The following is a 16321-nucleotide window of genomic DNA, read 5'->3' on the forward strand; positions in this document are numbered from 1 at the left end:
ATATGCCTAGAAGAGTGGCACAAGATAGAACAAGTACTTGGATGCCTACGATCCAACGTCGGAGACACAGCTGAGCTCTAGGGTCCGAGCTTCACGTTAGCTGCTGCAGCCATTTGGGCCGTGAAGGAGTACACAGAATACTGCCTTGCCTGCCTCTCCCTCTCTGTGTCACTCTGCCTTTCAAATGAGCTCAGTGAATCCTTTTGAAAAATGACAGAAGCCTCTCAGACTGCGTTATCATTGGCTGTATTATAAACTAGGTACGGCATGCATTGTGGACCTTCCTAGTAGCACAGAAGCAAGGAAACATGGCCTGCCCTTGAGCATGGGCCAAGAGAGCGCTAGTGCTCATTAAACCACTGCGACCCCGCCAGTCCCACACAGGACTCTGGTGGGCTGCTGGGCTCAGTGGGGGCACCTGGCCTCCCAGTTCCCTGGGTTTCTCCTAACATACATGGTGACAGTAACATTCATGTTTTCTTTCGTTTTATCTTTTACTTTATAAAAATAATATCATGCCGTATACTATCTGGAATTTTAATTGAGGTGAAATATTAATCAGTTTAAAGTACATATTTAAGGATTTCTTTTTTCTTATTGAAAAGGCAGATTTATAGAGTAAAAGATCTATCATCCGTTAGTTCACTGTCCAAAGGCCGCAAAAATCAGAGCTGAGCCAATCCGAGACCAGGAGCCATGAACTTCAGGATCTCCCATGAGGGTGCAGGGTCCCAACCACTTGGTCCGTCCTCTGCTACTTTCCCAGGCTACAAGCAGGTTGCTGAATAGGAAGTGGAGGAGCCTGGACATGAACCAGCACCCCTTAAGGGATCTTGGCACTGAGTGGTAGAGAATTAGCCAATCAGGCCATTGTGGTTGGCCTAAAATATATATTTCAGTGATAAACTGGTATATTTGCAAATCTGGGTTAGGACTTTGGTCAAACGTTATACTGCAAAAGTTCAGGTCCAACATAATGGTTCAAGTGGCTAATCCTACACCTCCAAAGGGCAGCATCACATATCGGTGTCAGTTCATAATGTTTTCTAAAAGTTTTCACAAATTCTAGCAGGGAAATACCAGTCTTTGCCTCCCTTCGACTCCTATATCTTTGTGAGATGGTTTCAGATTGAAAATCAATCCTTAATATTCGTTTTACACAGCCAACATACACCTATATCTACCATTTGTTCTCCTGGCTCCACAAGCGCTCGCCCAGGCAGGACTTGCTGAGATGCTTCTGTCAGAGAAGGTAAGTGTCTCCACCCTGCCTGTACTTGCACTGATTTAACTTGCCTGAGAACAACAGGCTGCAGGAATCTTCTAGTTTGCATACATTACCGCACTATCTTCCTGGCATTTGTAATTGCTGTTAAACATCTGTTCATGGACCAGGCAACTGGCTAAATCCCTGCCTTGCATGCATCAGGATCCCATATAGGCACCTGTTCATGTTCTGGCTGCTCCATTTCCCATCCAGCTCCCTGTCTGTGTCCTGGGAAAGCAATAGAGGATGATGACCCAAAGTCTTGGGACCCTGCGCCCATGTGGAAGACGCAGAGGAAGCAGCTGGCTCCTCCTGGCTTTGGATCTGCTCAGTTCTAGGCAATGTGACCTGTTGGGGAGTGAGCTAGCAGACAGAAGATCTTTCTCTATGCCTTTCCTCCTCTCTGTAAATCTTGCTTTCTAATAGAAACAAACAAAATTAAAATCTTTTAAAAAAATTGTTTACATACCCGTTTAACATAAAATTTGAAAAAGTGATCTTTTAGAAATTTTTCCTTGGTTGTTTTTCACACTGTGTCCAGTTCATTATTTGCTGCAACCTGGCAAAGCCTGGCTCTTGGACTTTTCATTCGGCCTGCACTGGAGGACTCATGTTTCCAGACACTGACCCTAGAAGTTATTTCTTCTTTCCCATTCTTTTGCATTCTTATTTTCCAGACTTTTTCTATTAGAAATAGAATGACATCATCCTTCACACCACATAAGCCTGCTGCCATGGTCTGCACCTGTCCCCTCTCCAGCTTACATTCTGGGTAAGTGTCTCAGACCCACCTTCCGGGTTATTAAGATTTCAGCCATGTCTGTTCCTAGTTAATTATATGCTAAAGGAGGTGAAATGACCTAACAGACAAAAACAGTACACTCAGAGAGTAAGCACTACGAGGGGCACCACTATGAAGGCTACCTCTGATGTGTCTATAAATTACAGAGATTACACAGTCGTGCTAAGTAAAAAACTGCGGTTGCTTTCATCCAACTTTTTGATGTTTCTGTTTTATCTGAAAAGCAGATTAGACCTGCTGAAAAATTAGTCTAGATCACCTATTTGGATGTACATAATACTTTCGTTTTTTGGTTTTTGTTTGTTAAAGATTTATTTATTTTTATTTTTATTTTTATTGGAAAGGCAGAGATACAGAGAGGAAGATCTTCCATCCGATGATTCACTCCCCAAGTGGCCACAATGACTGGAGCTGAGCCAATCTGAAGCCAGGAGCTCTTCCAGGTCTCCCATGCGGGTACAGGGCCCCAAAGCTTTGGGCCATCCTTGACTGCACTCCCTGGCCACAGGCAGGGAGCTGGATGGGAAGTGGGACAACCAGGATTAGAACCAGCACCCATATGGGATCCCACAGTGTTCAAGGCGTTCAAGGCGAGGGATTTAACTGCTATACTATCCAACCAGGCTGCCCTGTTTTCTGTTTTTTTTTTTTTTTTTAAGAGTTATTTTAGGGCCAAGTACAGCAGCCTAGTGGCTAAAGTCCTTGCCTTGAATGCACCGGGATCCCATATGGGTGCCGTTTCTAATCCCATGACCCAAAGCCTTGGGACTCTGCACCCGTGTGGGAGACCCAGAAGAAGCTCCTGGTTTCGGACTGCTGCAGGTCTGGCCATTTTGGCCACTTGGGTAATGAATCAGCGGTGAAGTTGTTCCACTCTGCCTCTCCTTTTCTTCATATCTGCCTTTCCAAAATAAATTAAAAATCCTTAAAAAATGAGAGAGTTATTGTGAAAGTCAGAGTTACAACAGCCTGTGCCAGGTCAGGTCCTTCCCTCATGGGTTGCAGGTGCTCAAACACTTGAGTCATCTGCTCCTCTTCCCAGGCCATTAGCATGGAACCAGATCAGAAGCGGAGCCAATGGGATGCAAACTAACACACACAATGAGATGCTAGCAGGAGGCAGCTGACCCGCTGTGCCATGTCCCAGCCCCCCTCCCCCAAAGGCTTTGCAATGCCCTCCTGCTCCTTCCTGGTTTTTCCACTTCCTCTCCAAGCCAAATGTTCACCCAAGATTTCGTTTTTCTGAAAAGCCTAGCTACCCTCTCATTTCTATGGAGAGGTAAAAATCTGTTTTCATCTATAAAACCGGCATAGCAATCCACTCTCCTAGGGTCTGGTGTGGGTTAAATGAATTACACACCCAGGCCTCCCAGAAGCGGTTTACAGGCTGACACAGTACAGCCACTCACAGTGACATGGCAATCACACTGTCCCGAGCTGCGGCAGCACATCGTTAGCCTGTGCAAAGTTCCAGCTAACCTACAGCTTTCTTGCGTTTCAGGATTCAGGTTCCACTAAACAAAGTGACACCTATTGCATTTTACTTGGAACAAGACAGGTTCCTACATACACTCAGCGACTGGGATTCAATGAGCATGTCTCTGAGCACTAAGATGATGTCTCCTTCTGACGTGACTATGTAACTATGTCTGGTACAAATACTTACAATTATTTTTACATAACTTTCAGATTTTCCAAATATTTAAACTTTTGTTTGCTTAACTAAAAAGTGATTAAATTTTTTCAGCCACCGATAAAAAAAGATTTAATTGCATTCTCAAAAACTATTTTGTTAGCTCTATTCCAGCAACTATAAAAATTTGGAAACACAACTATACTTTTTGCTGAATTATGAAACATAGATTGTATTCAACTTAAGATACATTTGGGGCAGGCACTGAGCCCATTGGTTAGGACGCCAGTTACACAGCCACGTTCCTTGCACACGTTGCAGCTCCCAGCTAACGCAGGACCGGGAAACAGGAGGGATGGTCAGGCTCTGGCCCCGGTCACTGTGGGTGGGCATTTGGGAAGTGAGCAAGCATGTACTCTGTTCCTCAAAAAACAAAAAGGGGTGGTGGCAAAAAGATGGAAAAGGGGGTTATCCACCTAAACATGTTCGCTCTTTTACAAGTACAGATCTCGGACTGAAGGTTACTGTTACTAAGAATGAATTCTTCCACTTACAACCACCTTTATAAGTTTGTGGTATATATAATCTATGAAAAAAGAGAACCCTGTGAAGAAACCAGTTTTTATGAGCTATGCTTCTTTTGAAGTTCAGTATTTTCAATGCACAATTATCGAATAATATCTTGATCTACTTAATAATACAAAAAGTTACTGAGGGAAAACAAGGAAGACAATTATAGAGCATCCTTGTGCTTCACTTGGGAAGAATTTCAGCGTCACTCATTCATCCACTACTCCAATACTGAGAACTGAGCGATCACACTGCAACTTTGATGTTGTATATGATTATCAAACACACAAGCACCTTGTTTAGGTGACCTGCAGGTTACTGGGCACAGTGAAGCAAGCCACACAGCCCATCAAAAAGGTAATGAAGTGTGGTTTGCTCAGGGCACATGAACTAAATGACAGAAAGAAGCAATGGATCAAAAGGGTAAAAAGGGAAGGAACTGGGTTCAGTTTACAATAGAAACTGAGACAAAGCAGGACTTCGTAGACAAAAAATTATTAAGAAAAGACCATCGCAGCATAACGACCTCAGGTGGCTCAAAGACAGAATCACAGAGGCTGCAGAGCAAGCAGCGTGGAACAGCACACACGTGTGTTTACCACAACCATAAGACAGCACATCTTACTTCCACTCCTCCGGCGGGTGGGCCAGCTCATACTTCTCCCTCACGCTGGAGACGCCCATGTCGGCGTGCAGCCAGTGAGCCTCCTCGGAGCGCAGGTGACTCAGGCGGAATCCATAGCAGGCCACGTGCTTCACTTTGTGACTGTCCACTATCTTCTGTATGATGCCCTAAAAAACACGCCCACAGAAATGACTGTTATAAACCCGAGAAAAAGAAACACCGCATGCTGAAAACGAATACAATGCTAGTTCATTTCCTTCACCTAGCTGTCAGAGATCCTTGGTAAGAATATGTAGCGGAGTAAATTATTTACTTGACTTTGAGATTTTATGATTCAAGGGAGTTCCCCCTCACCCTAAAGCTGTTCTTCCCAATTCTTTATAATAAACAAGGCACATAAGCTTAAACACACATTGTCCAACTCCACTACTGCATCAACTCCTAAAGCTGTCACAGCAAACCAGCTCCCCTTCAGCTACATCTTTCTGAAGACCAGGCCCAAGAGGGTGGAAGGTCACACTCGGAACCAAGGAGATGAAGCCGCGACCATGTTATCACACTGTTATTTCTTTAGAAAACATAAACTCAGACATTGAAAGTACATGGAAAGTCCTTTACTCTGTGTTCTCTCTAGACGAACATGTGGAATAAAAATCTGATGTATCTACTACATGCTCTCCAAGTTCAGAGAAGTAAGAACATTTCCAATGAGGCCCTCAAGGTAGGCCTGTTTTGAAGCTCCTCTTCTCCTGTTACAGCCTTGACATGACGGCTGCATGAGAACAGGCTTGTAACGGGACCCCGCCTGTAGACAGCTCGCGGGGGAATGATGGAACCATCCAGCCGCTGCCCTGGGCATTCACAAGTAACAACTGCCATCTTCTCAATCTTGCAGTTTTATTTTAAATGATACTGATATAAAAAGTCTATGAAAGAAAATTTCTAGTTTTTTATAGAACATTTCTTCTTCTTTTAATTATTATTATTATCACTTTATGATACAGTTCATTAGGTCCTGGGATTTCCCCTACCCTCTCCCCTAACTCCCAAGCCCTGCCAACAGCATAGTTCCTCATAAACAGCCATTAAGTCCATCACTGCAGGTATGACAATGGCAGAATCCAACATCCCATTGTCAAGACATATCCACCAGCTTCAATGGGGTCCATCCTCGATCCGGAAGTAGAGATGCACACCGCACCATGTCCTCACATCTGGACACGTCAGGCTCCACTACACAGTCCCTATAAACCCCCCATGTAAAAAGACACAAAACAAAATCAACAGGGAGAAAAAATAGAAACTTATAATGCCATGAAGCTAAATAACATGCTACTGAATGACTAATGTGTTGCTGAAGAAAGAAAAAAAAAATCAAGAACCTTCTTGAAAATGGTGCTACTGTATGATCTATGAGTCAGTGAAGACTTCAATGAGAAAAAAAAAAGTGTTCCAAAACACTTGTTATAAAGTTTCTTATCAATGAGAAGCATAGGCAAGAATTTAAGGAATATGTCACACAGAAAATAGCAACACTGAAACAAAATCGAGTCAAATGACTGGAAATGAAGGACACAATAGAGCAGATTAATCATTCAGTGTGAAGCCTCAGTAACAGAATGAAGGAGGAAGGAAGAATCCCAGAATGGGAAGATATTTCCTGTCACCAGAGGGAAACAATCAAAAAGCTGGAAGCAGAGCTGGGTCAAGCTAAAAAAAAATTCAAGAATTAAGAGACACTTTATAGGGGTCAAACATAAGAGGTGGAGTCCCAGAAGGTGCAGAAAGAGAAACCGGAATTAAAGATGTATTTAGTGACATAACAAAAGAAAATTTCCCTAATCTAAAGAAAGAATTGGGAAACAACATCCAGGAGGAGCACAGAACTCCCAACAGACTTGACCAAAATTGATCTTCACCATGACACACAATAATCAAGCTTTCTTCAATCGAACATAAGGAAAAGATCCTTAAATGTGCACATGAAAATAATCAACTGACATATAAAGGAATGTCAGTTAAACTCACAGGAGATCTCTCAAAGGAAACTCTACAGGCCAGGAGAGAATGGAGAGACAAATTCCAGATTCTAGAAGCAAAAAATCGCCAGGCCAGATAACGTACCCGGCAAAACTTTCCTTTGTCTTTGAAAATGAAATAAAATCTTCCACAGTAAAGAAAAGTTAGAAGAATATGCCTCTTCCAAATCTGCCCCACAAAGGATGCTTAAAGATGTTCTCTTCACAGAAAAAAGGAATAGCATCTGCCAAAACCAAAGGCAAATGTGAAGAACATCCCAGTAAAATAACAGAAGACTAAATCAATGAGCAACCCATTACTAAATGACAGGAAATAATTACACCCAATCATATTAACTCTGAATATAAATGGCTTAAACTCATCAATCAAATGTGATATACTGGATTATAAACACAAAACTCATCTATTCGTTGCCTACAGGAGATATATCTCACCAACAAAGATCAGCAGGGAGGAAGAAGACCAGCAGACACCATATCTCATGGATTTTGATGTTTTTTGTTTTTAGTTTCGTTTCTTCAAATCTTCACTAGTTTTTAAGAGGAACAATTCATTAAAGTTAGGATTTGTAAGCTAATACATATTGTACACGTTCTGCACCCACCAGGTTTTTCTGTTAAAACATGATGCTCTTAATGGCACAATCAAGAAGCTCCTGGGCCTCTCCAAAGTTAAATCCTAGCCCTGCTAGCAGCCCCGTCAGAGGCCCCACGTGTGTGCGCTCAGGGTGCTGCTCCCAGCAGTGCCTGGCGTCACCTGACGGCCCTTCAGGAGCACGGAGTAGATGCAGTGGTGCTTCTACTACGGCTCTCTTGCAAACAACTCCATCAACACCAGGCACAAGAGAATGTATCAAAGAAGGGACATGAGGAGGAAGCAGATACATGTTCAGAGGGGCCAGTGCCATGGCTCAACCAGCTAATCCTCCATTGGTAAGTACCAGTCTCCATGAGGGCACTGCTTTGTATCCTGGCTGCTCCATTTTCCATCCAGCTCCCTCCCTATTGCGGCCTAGGAAGGCAGTGGAGGATGGCTCAAAGCCTGCACCTTCATTGGATACCTGGAAGAAGCTCCTGGCCCCTGGTTTGGGATCAGTTTAGCTCTGGCCATTGCAGCCATTTAGGGAGAGAACCAGCAGATGCAACATCTCTTGTAAATTTGCTTTTCCCATAAAAAACAAACCTTAAAAAATTGTGTTCACTGAGCAAGCCTGGCAAAGGACCACCTTCACGAAGATGAGGCTCCACATGGAAAAGGAAGGTTTTCTGTCTTCCTCACTTAAAGCCTAGATTCCCTGATGGGGTCAGGGAACAAGACAATAACAGGTTGTGCCCCACACAAGCTGCAGCCAAGGGCTCTCCACGCAAGCTAAGGCACAACCAGACACCAATCTCCACTTAACATGCTCTGGCTAAAAGATCTACCTACTAGCAACAGCATCTTCTAGAAGCACTCTTACAAGTCACTTGTGCAACTTCTGGCCGGCACACAAACACTCTCACTACAATGAACAGGAGCCTGCGCCTCACTGAAATTCCACTCAAGTCGCCTTGCCTCGCTCCCATCAACAGCAGCCAGCACTGCGCTGCGTAAGCTCCACACTCGGTGCACAGTGACACGAGCTACCTTGCCTAAAAGCACAGGCTGACCCCTGTGAGACCCCTTCAGGGCACCCTCTTCCACTGCTAGTGCCATCACCTGCCCAGAGCGTCCTGCATGCATCCAATCACATCTCAGAGCGCTCTATGATCCTCCAGACCTAGATGCTGAGGGTAAGACAACGTGGGACTCTTGCCTCCATTAGTCACTATTCATATGCCTTCTTCAGGCACCTGCCTTCATCACTCCAACTAACAGAACAGGTGCCTCTTGCTGCACACCAGTCTCAATCAGAAGGCATTGCCCAGAACCGTGGCATTTACGAGGGGAAAGCTTGTTCTTAGTCTTGGGGTTTTATGGAACAGGTGAAATCTTGGTCCACTTCATTTAATCAAGCTTTCTGAAGAGACCCAGAATGAATTCAACTCAGCTTCTGGATAACAAAGCATTGCCACATCTCAGTAGCCTACAACTAAACCAGGTACGAACCTGCACTCTCACCTACCTATTCAAAGCAATAAACAAAAAGCACATTGCATCGATTTCATTTTTTGCTCTCCCATCTTGCTTCCACGTTCCATTCTATCTTATTTCTCACTCTCTGGTATCTTGTAAGTTTCTTTGGAGAGTAGCAAACAATACGAACACACAGAACTTCAATGTGGGACACTAGGTGCATATAACCAGAAACTTGAGTCTGTTCTGAGAATCAAGCTATCTGGTTCTGGATAATTTAGCAAGTTACTGCAACAGCTAAACATTTACTGAGGAATGCATGTATAACAGATTAGCATTTCCATATAACACATACATAGGTATATGTACAGAAGAGTGCTTCAAAGGTTGATCAAAAATGAAAAGTTGGAGTAGGAACTGAGCCTAGCAATTGAGGCCCACTGCCGTAGGTCAGTGTCTGGGCTGAGTCTCCAGCTTTGGGTCCCAGCTCCAGCCAAAGCCGATGCTGGCAGGCAGCAGGCAATGCTTGAGGCGCAGCCCTGGCCTCCAAGGCATTTAAAAGAACAAGCTGATGGGGCCTGGGTGTGTGTGTGCAATAAAGGAGTAATAAGCTTAATGCAAACATACAAATATGCTATTTGAGGAACACGTACATTTAGAAAAGTGTCTTTCGGGAAATAACAGGAGGTAGGTTTAATGTGACACTAAATGCAACTGAGCTAAATTTCTCATCCTTGCATTGAAAGCCCCCTGACAACCTAACTACTCTGAAAGCTCTATCCATTTGTCTACAATCAGAATCTCTCTGAAAATAGCTGATTTTCCAGAATAAGTTACTAGAGCAGACATTCATAGTAAGCACACTTTTTATAGACAGTCGTTTCAGCACAGACACACCGTGACTTCCTCACTTATGGGGAAAGGCGGGTGCACACGGAGCACAGCACTGCTGCACACGCCTCCGAGCAGTGGCCACAGCGACGTGCACGAGCACCGCAGAGCCAGGCATGCTGGTAAACTACACCCCGAGCAGCCTTGCCACATGGTGACACATAACGTTAGTGGCTGTCCTTCATCCTCTACTGTGAATGAGATCAGTCAGAACCACAAAAGCATGGGAAAACAGTACAATCTGCGGTCTGATCGTGAGGTGCGTGTGTCAGAACCGGGCCTTCTCCGCTGCTGAAGACTGTGCAGGGGACAGAACGCCCACATGCCCATGGGAGACACGACAACCTGTTCACTGAGACCTGCAGATGTGGTCTAGTACCACAGCAGAGGATGCAGGACAGAATGAACCGGACAACTCTGTCAGCCAAATGTTGACAGCAAGTAACTGGGCAGACGGAGCCTCTAAGGTGGACTGCCAGCCAATGCACCTTGAAAGGACTTCATTCTTGGAGCAATGAAATCAACAGCACCTCAGAACTATTGAAACACTAAAGCAGTACTCTCAGAACATGTTCCCTATTGGGGGACTTTGGAATGACATCGGGTGGCCATCCCCATCCACAGGTACTAATGTGGTTAGGGCACTGGACATGGCTTCTTCCCTTCCTCCAGATACAGGAAGAAAAAGAAATTTGCAAACAACGGTCTCATCCACTTTTCCTTATTTCTTGACCCGTTCCACCCTAATCAGTGGTTCACATGGGCATGCATCTTTCTCAACTGTGTAAACACTATCAAAAACAAAATAAAAAAAATTACAGATTCAATTGCCAATAAGCCCCCAGCGGAATACTGAAACAATGTACTACACATTTAGAAAAAAATCAAAATGGTTGGTAGTAAAATTATCAGGTGTTTGAATATGAAGAACTGTAACTCATTTTTAACAGCACTGCACGGTGCTTAGACGGTCTGGTTCTTGGCCATAAAACTAGCTGGTCCAGGCTTCCTTGTAAATTTTCCAATAAGTAGGAATAAAGATCTTAAAGAAACATGAATAAATGGAGGTCTGGCTTTGGCAGTCATATTGACTATCATCAGTTCAATACTGTAGTTATTAGTATAGTAAAGCTTCCAAAAGCATTTTTCCTGATTCATACTTTAGTTACAAACACTCTATTTAATCTATAATGTCATGTAGTCAATGAAAACTATTTACTAAGCAGATAATGTTTGCCCAGAAGGCAATGAAGATGCTGATGACAGTATTACTAAATTGAAAGTTCTCTCTGTCAACGCTCACCTCATAAAGAAAAAAATAAGTAAACGAGTAAACCAACTAAGAAACAATGCAGAATCAGGAAGTACAAAGAATCTGAAAGAAACACAGGGTGAAGGGAAAGAGAGATGGTGGGCAGAAGGAGAACATGACCAGGCGGGGAGGACACAAGAGGCAGTGTGGTACAGAGCTGACAGAGCGGGCCAGGAGAGGCCACAGCTTGTACCCCGAGAACTGTCCAGCTACCAGGAGAGATGGCTATTCTGCGAGGCGGAGCAGAAATGGGTGACTAGCATAACACCCTGAGGGTGACGGCGCAGGGAATAAATGGCAGTGATGGGTTCTGGCTGCCAGGCTATGAACAGACCGAGGGAGAGGAAACCACGTGGTGCCTGCATAAAGGACAGGCACTGGACTGAAGGTAATGCAGAAACACTGCAGGAGTCAGCAAGAGAGGAGTGAAAGGCGATTCCAAGGGATCCAAACAATTAAAACAAGGGCCAGCTCTTGGACTAAAACATTCTGTAGTTCTTTTAAAGCACTAAGTGTAAAGACACAAAGGTGAAACTTACATGTTAGGGAAAGGAAAATCAGAGAAACATGTGGACATGCTCAAGAAAGCAGAGCAAGAGTGAAACGTTTGTCTAGAACAGGACCGGGAACACTGCCTGACAGCTGGGCATCAGCAAGGTCACGAGCTGCACGATGGCACTCAGAGCATGCTTCTAAGAGAGGTGCAATGATGGCTGCATACAGGCACAGGCGTGAGCTGGGCGCTGCTTTCCGCACACGCTCGCCCTGCCGAGCCCCATGGCACACACTCCCTACACTATTTCACTACACTTTCACTCAACATGTTCCTAACCAATCATTTATAACACACCAGCTATTTCTTGGAGCCCTTTTGAAGTTGTGTCTAAGTTTTCATCCACCTAGCAATGCTGATGAAAAGTTTGGTACCAATGTCATTCTTTCTCTTGGGGAAGAAATTTGTCTGGCGAACCTGGAACTTCCAGAGGATCCCTCTTATTTAATACTGCGTGGCCTGGCCTAATCTTGGTCATTTCAGAAGGACTCCTTGTAGCAAAGATGGGCCATAAGAGGGCTGTGCAGGGTCTATGCAATCGCATGGTCTGGTCCTGCCAAGGCTCTTGCTGGAAGGACCTAAAATTCAATAAACCCATACAACAAGCTCATTTATACGCTAACAGTTCTTTGCCATCTTGTGAAAGGTTTCTGAAACCTGATGATAAAAAAGCAGTTGGTGGGCTCAGTGGTGTGGCCTAGCGGCTAAGTTCCTTGCCTAGAACACACCGGGATCCCACGGGGGCGCCGGTTCTAATCCCGGCAGCTCCACTTCCCATCCAGCTCCCTGCTTGTGGCCTGGGAAAGCAGTCGAGGACGGCCCAAAGCCTTGGGACCTGCACCCGCATGGGAGACACGGAAGAGGCTCCTGGTTTCCAACTTCAGATCGGTGCAGCACGGGCCATTGCAGTCACTTGGGGAGTGAATCACTGGATGGAAGATCTTCCTCTCTGTATATCTGACTTTGTAATAAAAATAAATAAGTCTTAAAAAAAAAAAAGAAGGCAGCTGGTATAAATTCAAGAAAAAAAACAAGCTGATTATTTTTGCATAGCTCATAAACAATGTTATAAAAGTCTACATGGGGCCAGTGCCATGGTTAGTGAGTATATTCACAGCCTGCAGTGCCAACATACCATATACATGCCAATTCAAGTCACAGCTCCTCCACTTTTTTTTAAGATTTATCTTATCTTTATTGGAAAATCAGACATACACAGACAAAGAGAGACAAGAGAGGAAGATCTTCCATCTAATGATTCACTCCCCCGGTAACCGCAACAGCCAGAGCTGAGCCGATCTGAAGCCAGGAGCCCGGAGCCTCTTCCTGGTCTCCCTCATAGGTGCAGGGTCCCAAGGCTTTCGGCCATCCTCGACTGCTTTCCCAGGCCACAAGCAGGGAGCTGGATGGGAAGCAGGGCTGCTGGGATTAGAACTGATGCCCATATGGTATCCCAGCATGCAAGGTGAGGACTTTAGCCACAAGGCTACCACGCAGGGCCCACTCCTTCACTTCCGATCCAACTCCCTTCTAATATACCTGGGAAAGTGGTGGAAGATGGCCCTTCCCATCTGCTGGGGTGCATGGGCCCAAGTACGCCCAGGAGATTCAGAAGCAGCTCTGGGCTCCTGGCCTAGGGCCAGCCCAGCTCCAGCCACTGCAGCCATTTGGTGAATGCACAGAGGACAGAAGGTCCCAGGCTCACTCTCTTTTTCTCTCTCAAATCAATAAATCACATCTCTTGGCAGGAGAAAGGTTCACCACAACTCCTACCACACATGCACACTTATTTCCAGAGTTGCTTCCGCACGTACCAACAGGGGTCATGCAAGTGGTGCTTGCAGCCTCAGGCTCCTGCACGGTGCAGCAGCAGGCCATGTCCACCTGTTGGCACTGTTTAGTGAGCAGGACTGGACTTAGGATTAGTCCCTGGTTGCAATGGCAGCTGAGTGGCTGTGCAGGCTGAGGAAAATCCTGTGAACGGAATATGCCTGTGTAACCATGCCACAGGGCCCACCACCTCGACGTCAGGGTCAGTGGTCTGGAGAAAAAGCACACCCCAGGCCACAAGGCCTGCAGGTGACAACCAGACCCCTAAGTGAAGTCCCCAGGTGCTGCTGCTGTCCTGAACCCTCAGGCTTTTCAGCATAAGCGCACACAGCAGAGCACTCGCGAAGGGCATGAAGCTGCCCACTACAAAGTAGCCTTATTCTGATGCAAATTTTTTAAATCCATAGACATTTTTCATAACATGCATTTTTCTCAACTTCTCATACAAAAGTACCATTTCTTAACGGAATAATAAGGAACAACCCGCTACAAGAAACCAGCTATTTTGTGATAACAAATCTTTACACTCTCCAAGGAGTTCTGATTGCTGTGATCCAAGAGTCTTCCTCATAGCCACCTTTTCCAGCACAAACACAACGCAAGCCACACATGTAATTTAAAAATCACTAGAAGCCAAATTACAAAGAGTAAAAGCCTAAATAATAGCACTTATTTAGTCTGCTAGATCAAAAATATTATCATGTCTAATGCTGACAAATCACTGCTGAGACGTCTCTCCTCCTCCTAAGACCGAGACCGGGGGTGTGAGTCGACCCTGAGACAGAAGGTGCCAGCCAGAGCTCAGGAATGTGTGTGGCAAACAGCTGCCCACATCTACCCCACGTCTACCCTTGCAGGGCCTCTGCTTCTGGCCACGGGCTGGCCACAGCTCCTGCACTGCTCCTGTTCTTGACCACCACCTCCTATAGTTCTAACCCTATCAGGCCCTCAAGTGCTGCCATGTCACTTTCATCTTACTACCCATTTCTGCACCTGTAATGTCCCTTCATTTGCGGCTTCTTACCAAAGAGATAAGGCTGTCACAGCATGCTTTTCAGTACAGTTTGTTCAGGAATAATGAAAACAACTGCATTTTTTAAAAAGATTTATTTATTTTTATTGGAAAGTCAGCTATACACAAAGGAGAGACAGAGAGGAAGATCTTCCATCTGATGATTCACTCCCCAAATGACTGCAACAGTGGAGTTGAACTGATCCAAACTCAGGAGCCTGGAGCCTCTTCTGGGTCTCCCACGCAGGTGCAGTGTCTCAAGGCTTTGGGCCATCCTCAATTGCTTCCCCAGGCCACAATTAGGGAGCTGGATGGGAAGCTGGGCCGCCGGGATTAGAACTAGCAGCCATATGGGATCCCAGCGTGTTCAAGGCAAGGAACCTAGCTGGCTAGGCTACGGTGCCGGGCCCCAAACACTGCATTTTCAACCGCTATCACTTTAAAGCATCCAGTGAACATGGGGTTTGATACCCAGTCTTCCATCTATGACCCAGGATCATGCAGACTTCATGTTATCCTGGGAAACATTAAATGACGGTCATGTAATGCCAATCTGATTTCTCTGCCTCAACTTGAATGCCAACAAAGGGCAAGAGTAAATCAATTTCAAATATTTATGAATCACCGCGAAACAAACGACTTTCGGCCCAAGAGGTTTGCTCCCACTGACCCGCAGCACTGCACGCTTGGTGCCTATTGGCGACCTGAGCCCTGGCACCTGGTGTAGGTTTCCACACTGGCAGCCAGCTGGCACACCTGGAGTGGCCCACGGTGCTCTCTGCGGTGACAATCCTCCTACAAAGCAACCAAAGCTCGCTTGTTACAGTCTTCCCAAAGTGAATTCTGTGGTATAATTTTAAGTCCTGAATATTTATTAAGTGAATGGAAGATCTGTCTATCCTTCTCTCTGTAAAATCTGCCTTTCCAATTAAGAAAAAAATTTAATAATAAAAAAAATTTCAGCCTTAAGTCTAAAACTATCCAATCCCTTTACTTAATTAATAATAGTTAAGGCATATAATTAAAACAACAGCAAATTCATTAACTTCATTACTGTAAAAACAAAGTAAAAAAAATATGTTGAATTTTCCAGTCACTCACTACTTAAAGGTGAACGTAGAGCAAGTGGAAGAGGAAGAAGGTATTTCCTGAGCACTTGATCAAAGAGAAACCCTCCCTGAAGAAACTACAAACTGAACCAGTTTTCTAAAATCGTGGCGCTCCGGTCCCATGTTCTGCTCCTTCCCTCTCTTGGCCTATCTCCCTTCCAGCAGCAACTCCTTGCACAGCCTGGGAGTAACTTCTGGAAAGGCCGGTCTGCACTGCGCCGTCCTGCGGCGCCCTCTGCAGGCGCTGAGCTCCAGCAGCACAGAGCATGGGATGGGACAGTCAACACTTGGCAACAGTCACCATATCTGGAGCTCTACAGAGAGGGGCCATGCCTCTAGCTGTTTTACTTTCTTGTACTAATTTTTCTAAAAATTAAAAAAAAAAAATTACGACTACCAAGTCAATGACAGTTTCTAACTAAAATACTATGAATTCAGTTATTATTTTCCTAAGAAATTTTAGAATAATTAAAACTGTCAATCGCACAGTAACTGAATAAATCTAACAAAGTTACTATATCTGCAATATAGGAATTCCTTGACAAGTTAAATAAAAACTACAGCCTTACCTTTTCTTGTATGTGTCATTAAAGCATAACCCAAATACACATTATAGATGTCT

General features: G+C 44.8%; 1 protein-coding gene across 19 annotated transcripts in view; it reads right to left on the reverse strand.

Moving 5' to 3' along the window:
- The window catches only part of LOC121161895 (focal adhesion kinase 1-like), a 206462-nt gene that overhangs the window by 115490 nt on the left and 74651 nt on the right, over positions 1-16321 (reverse strand). For 10 of the 19 annotated variants that reach the window (XM_040988560.1, XM_040988563.1, XM_040988546.1 and 7 more), the window contains one exon: positions 4898-5064. The exons of the other annotated variants lie outside the window; for them this stretch is intronic. In XM_040988560.1, coding sequence (XP_040844494.1) covers positions 4898-5064 — 167 coding nt within the window. The remainder of the gene's footprint in view (positions 1-4897; positions 5065-16321) is intronic. 19 annotated transcript variants of the gene reach the window in all.

This window comes from Ochotona curzoniae, unplaced genomic scaffold, assembly GCF_017591425.1.
Source record: "Ochotona curzoniae isolate NIBS_2020 unplaced genomic scaffold, NIBS_Ocur_1.0 contig_4917, whole genome shotgun sequence".
Classification (NCBI taxonomy): Eukaryota; Metazoa; Chordata; class Mammalia; order Lagomorpha; family Ochotonidae; genus Ochotona; species Ochotona curzoniae.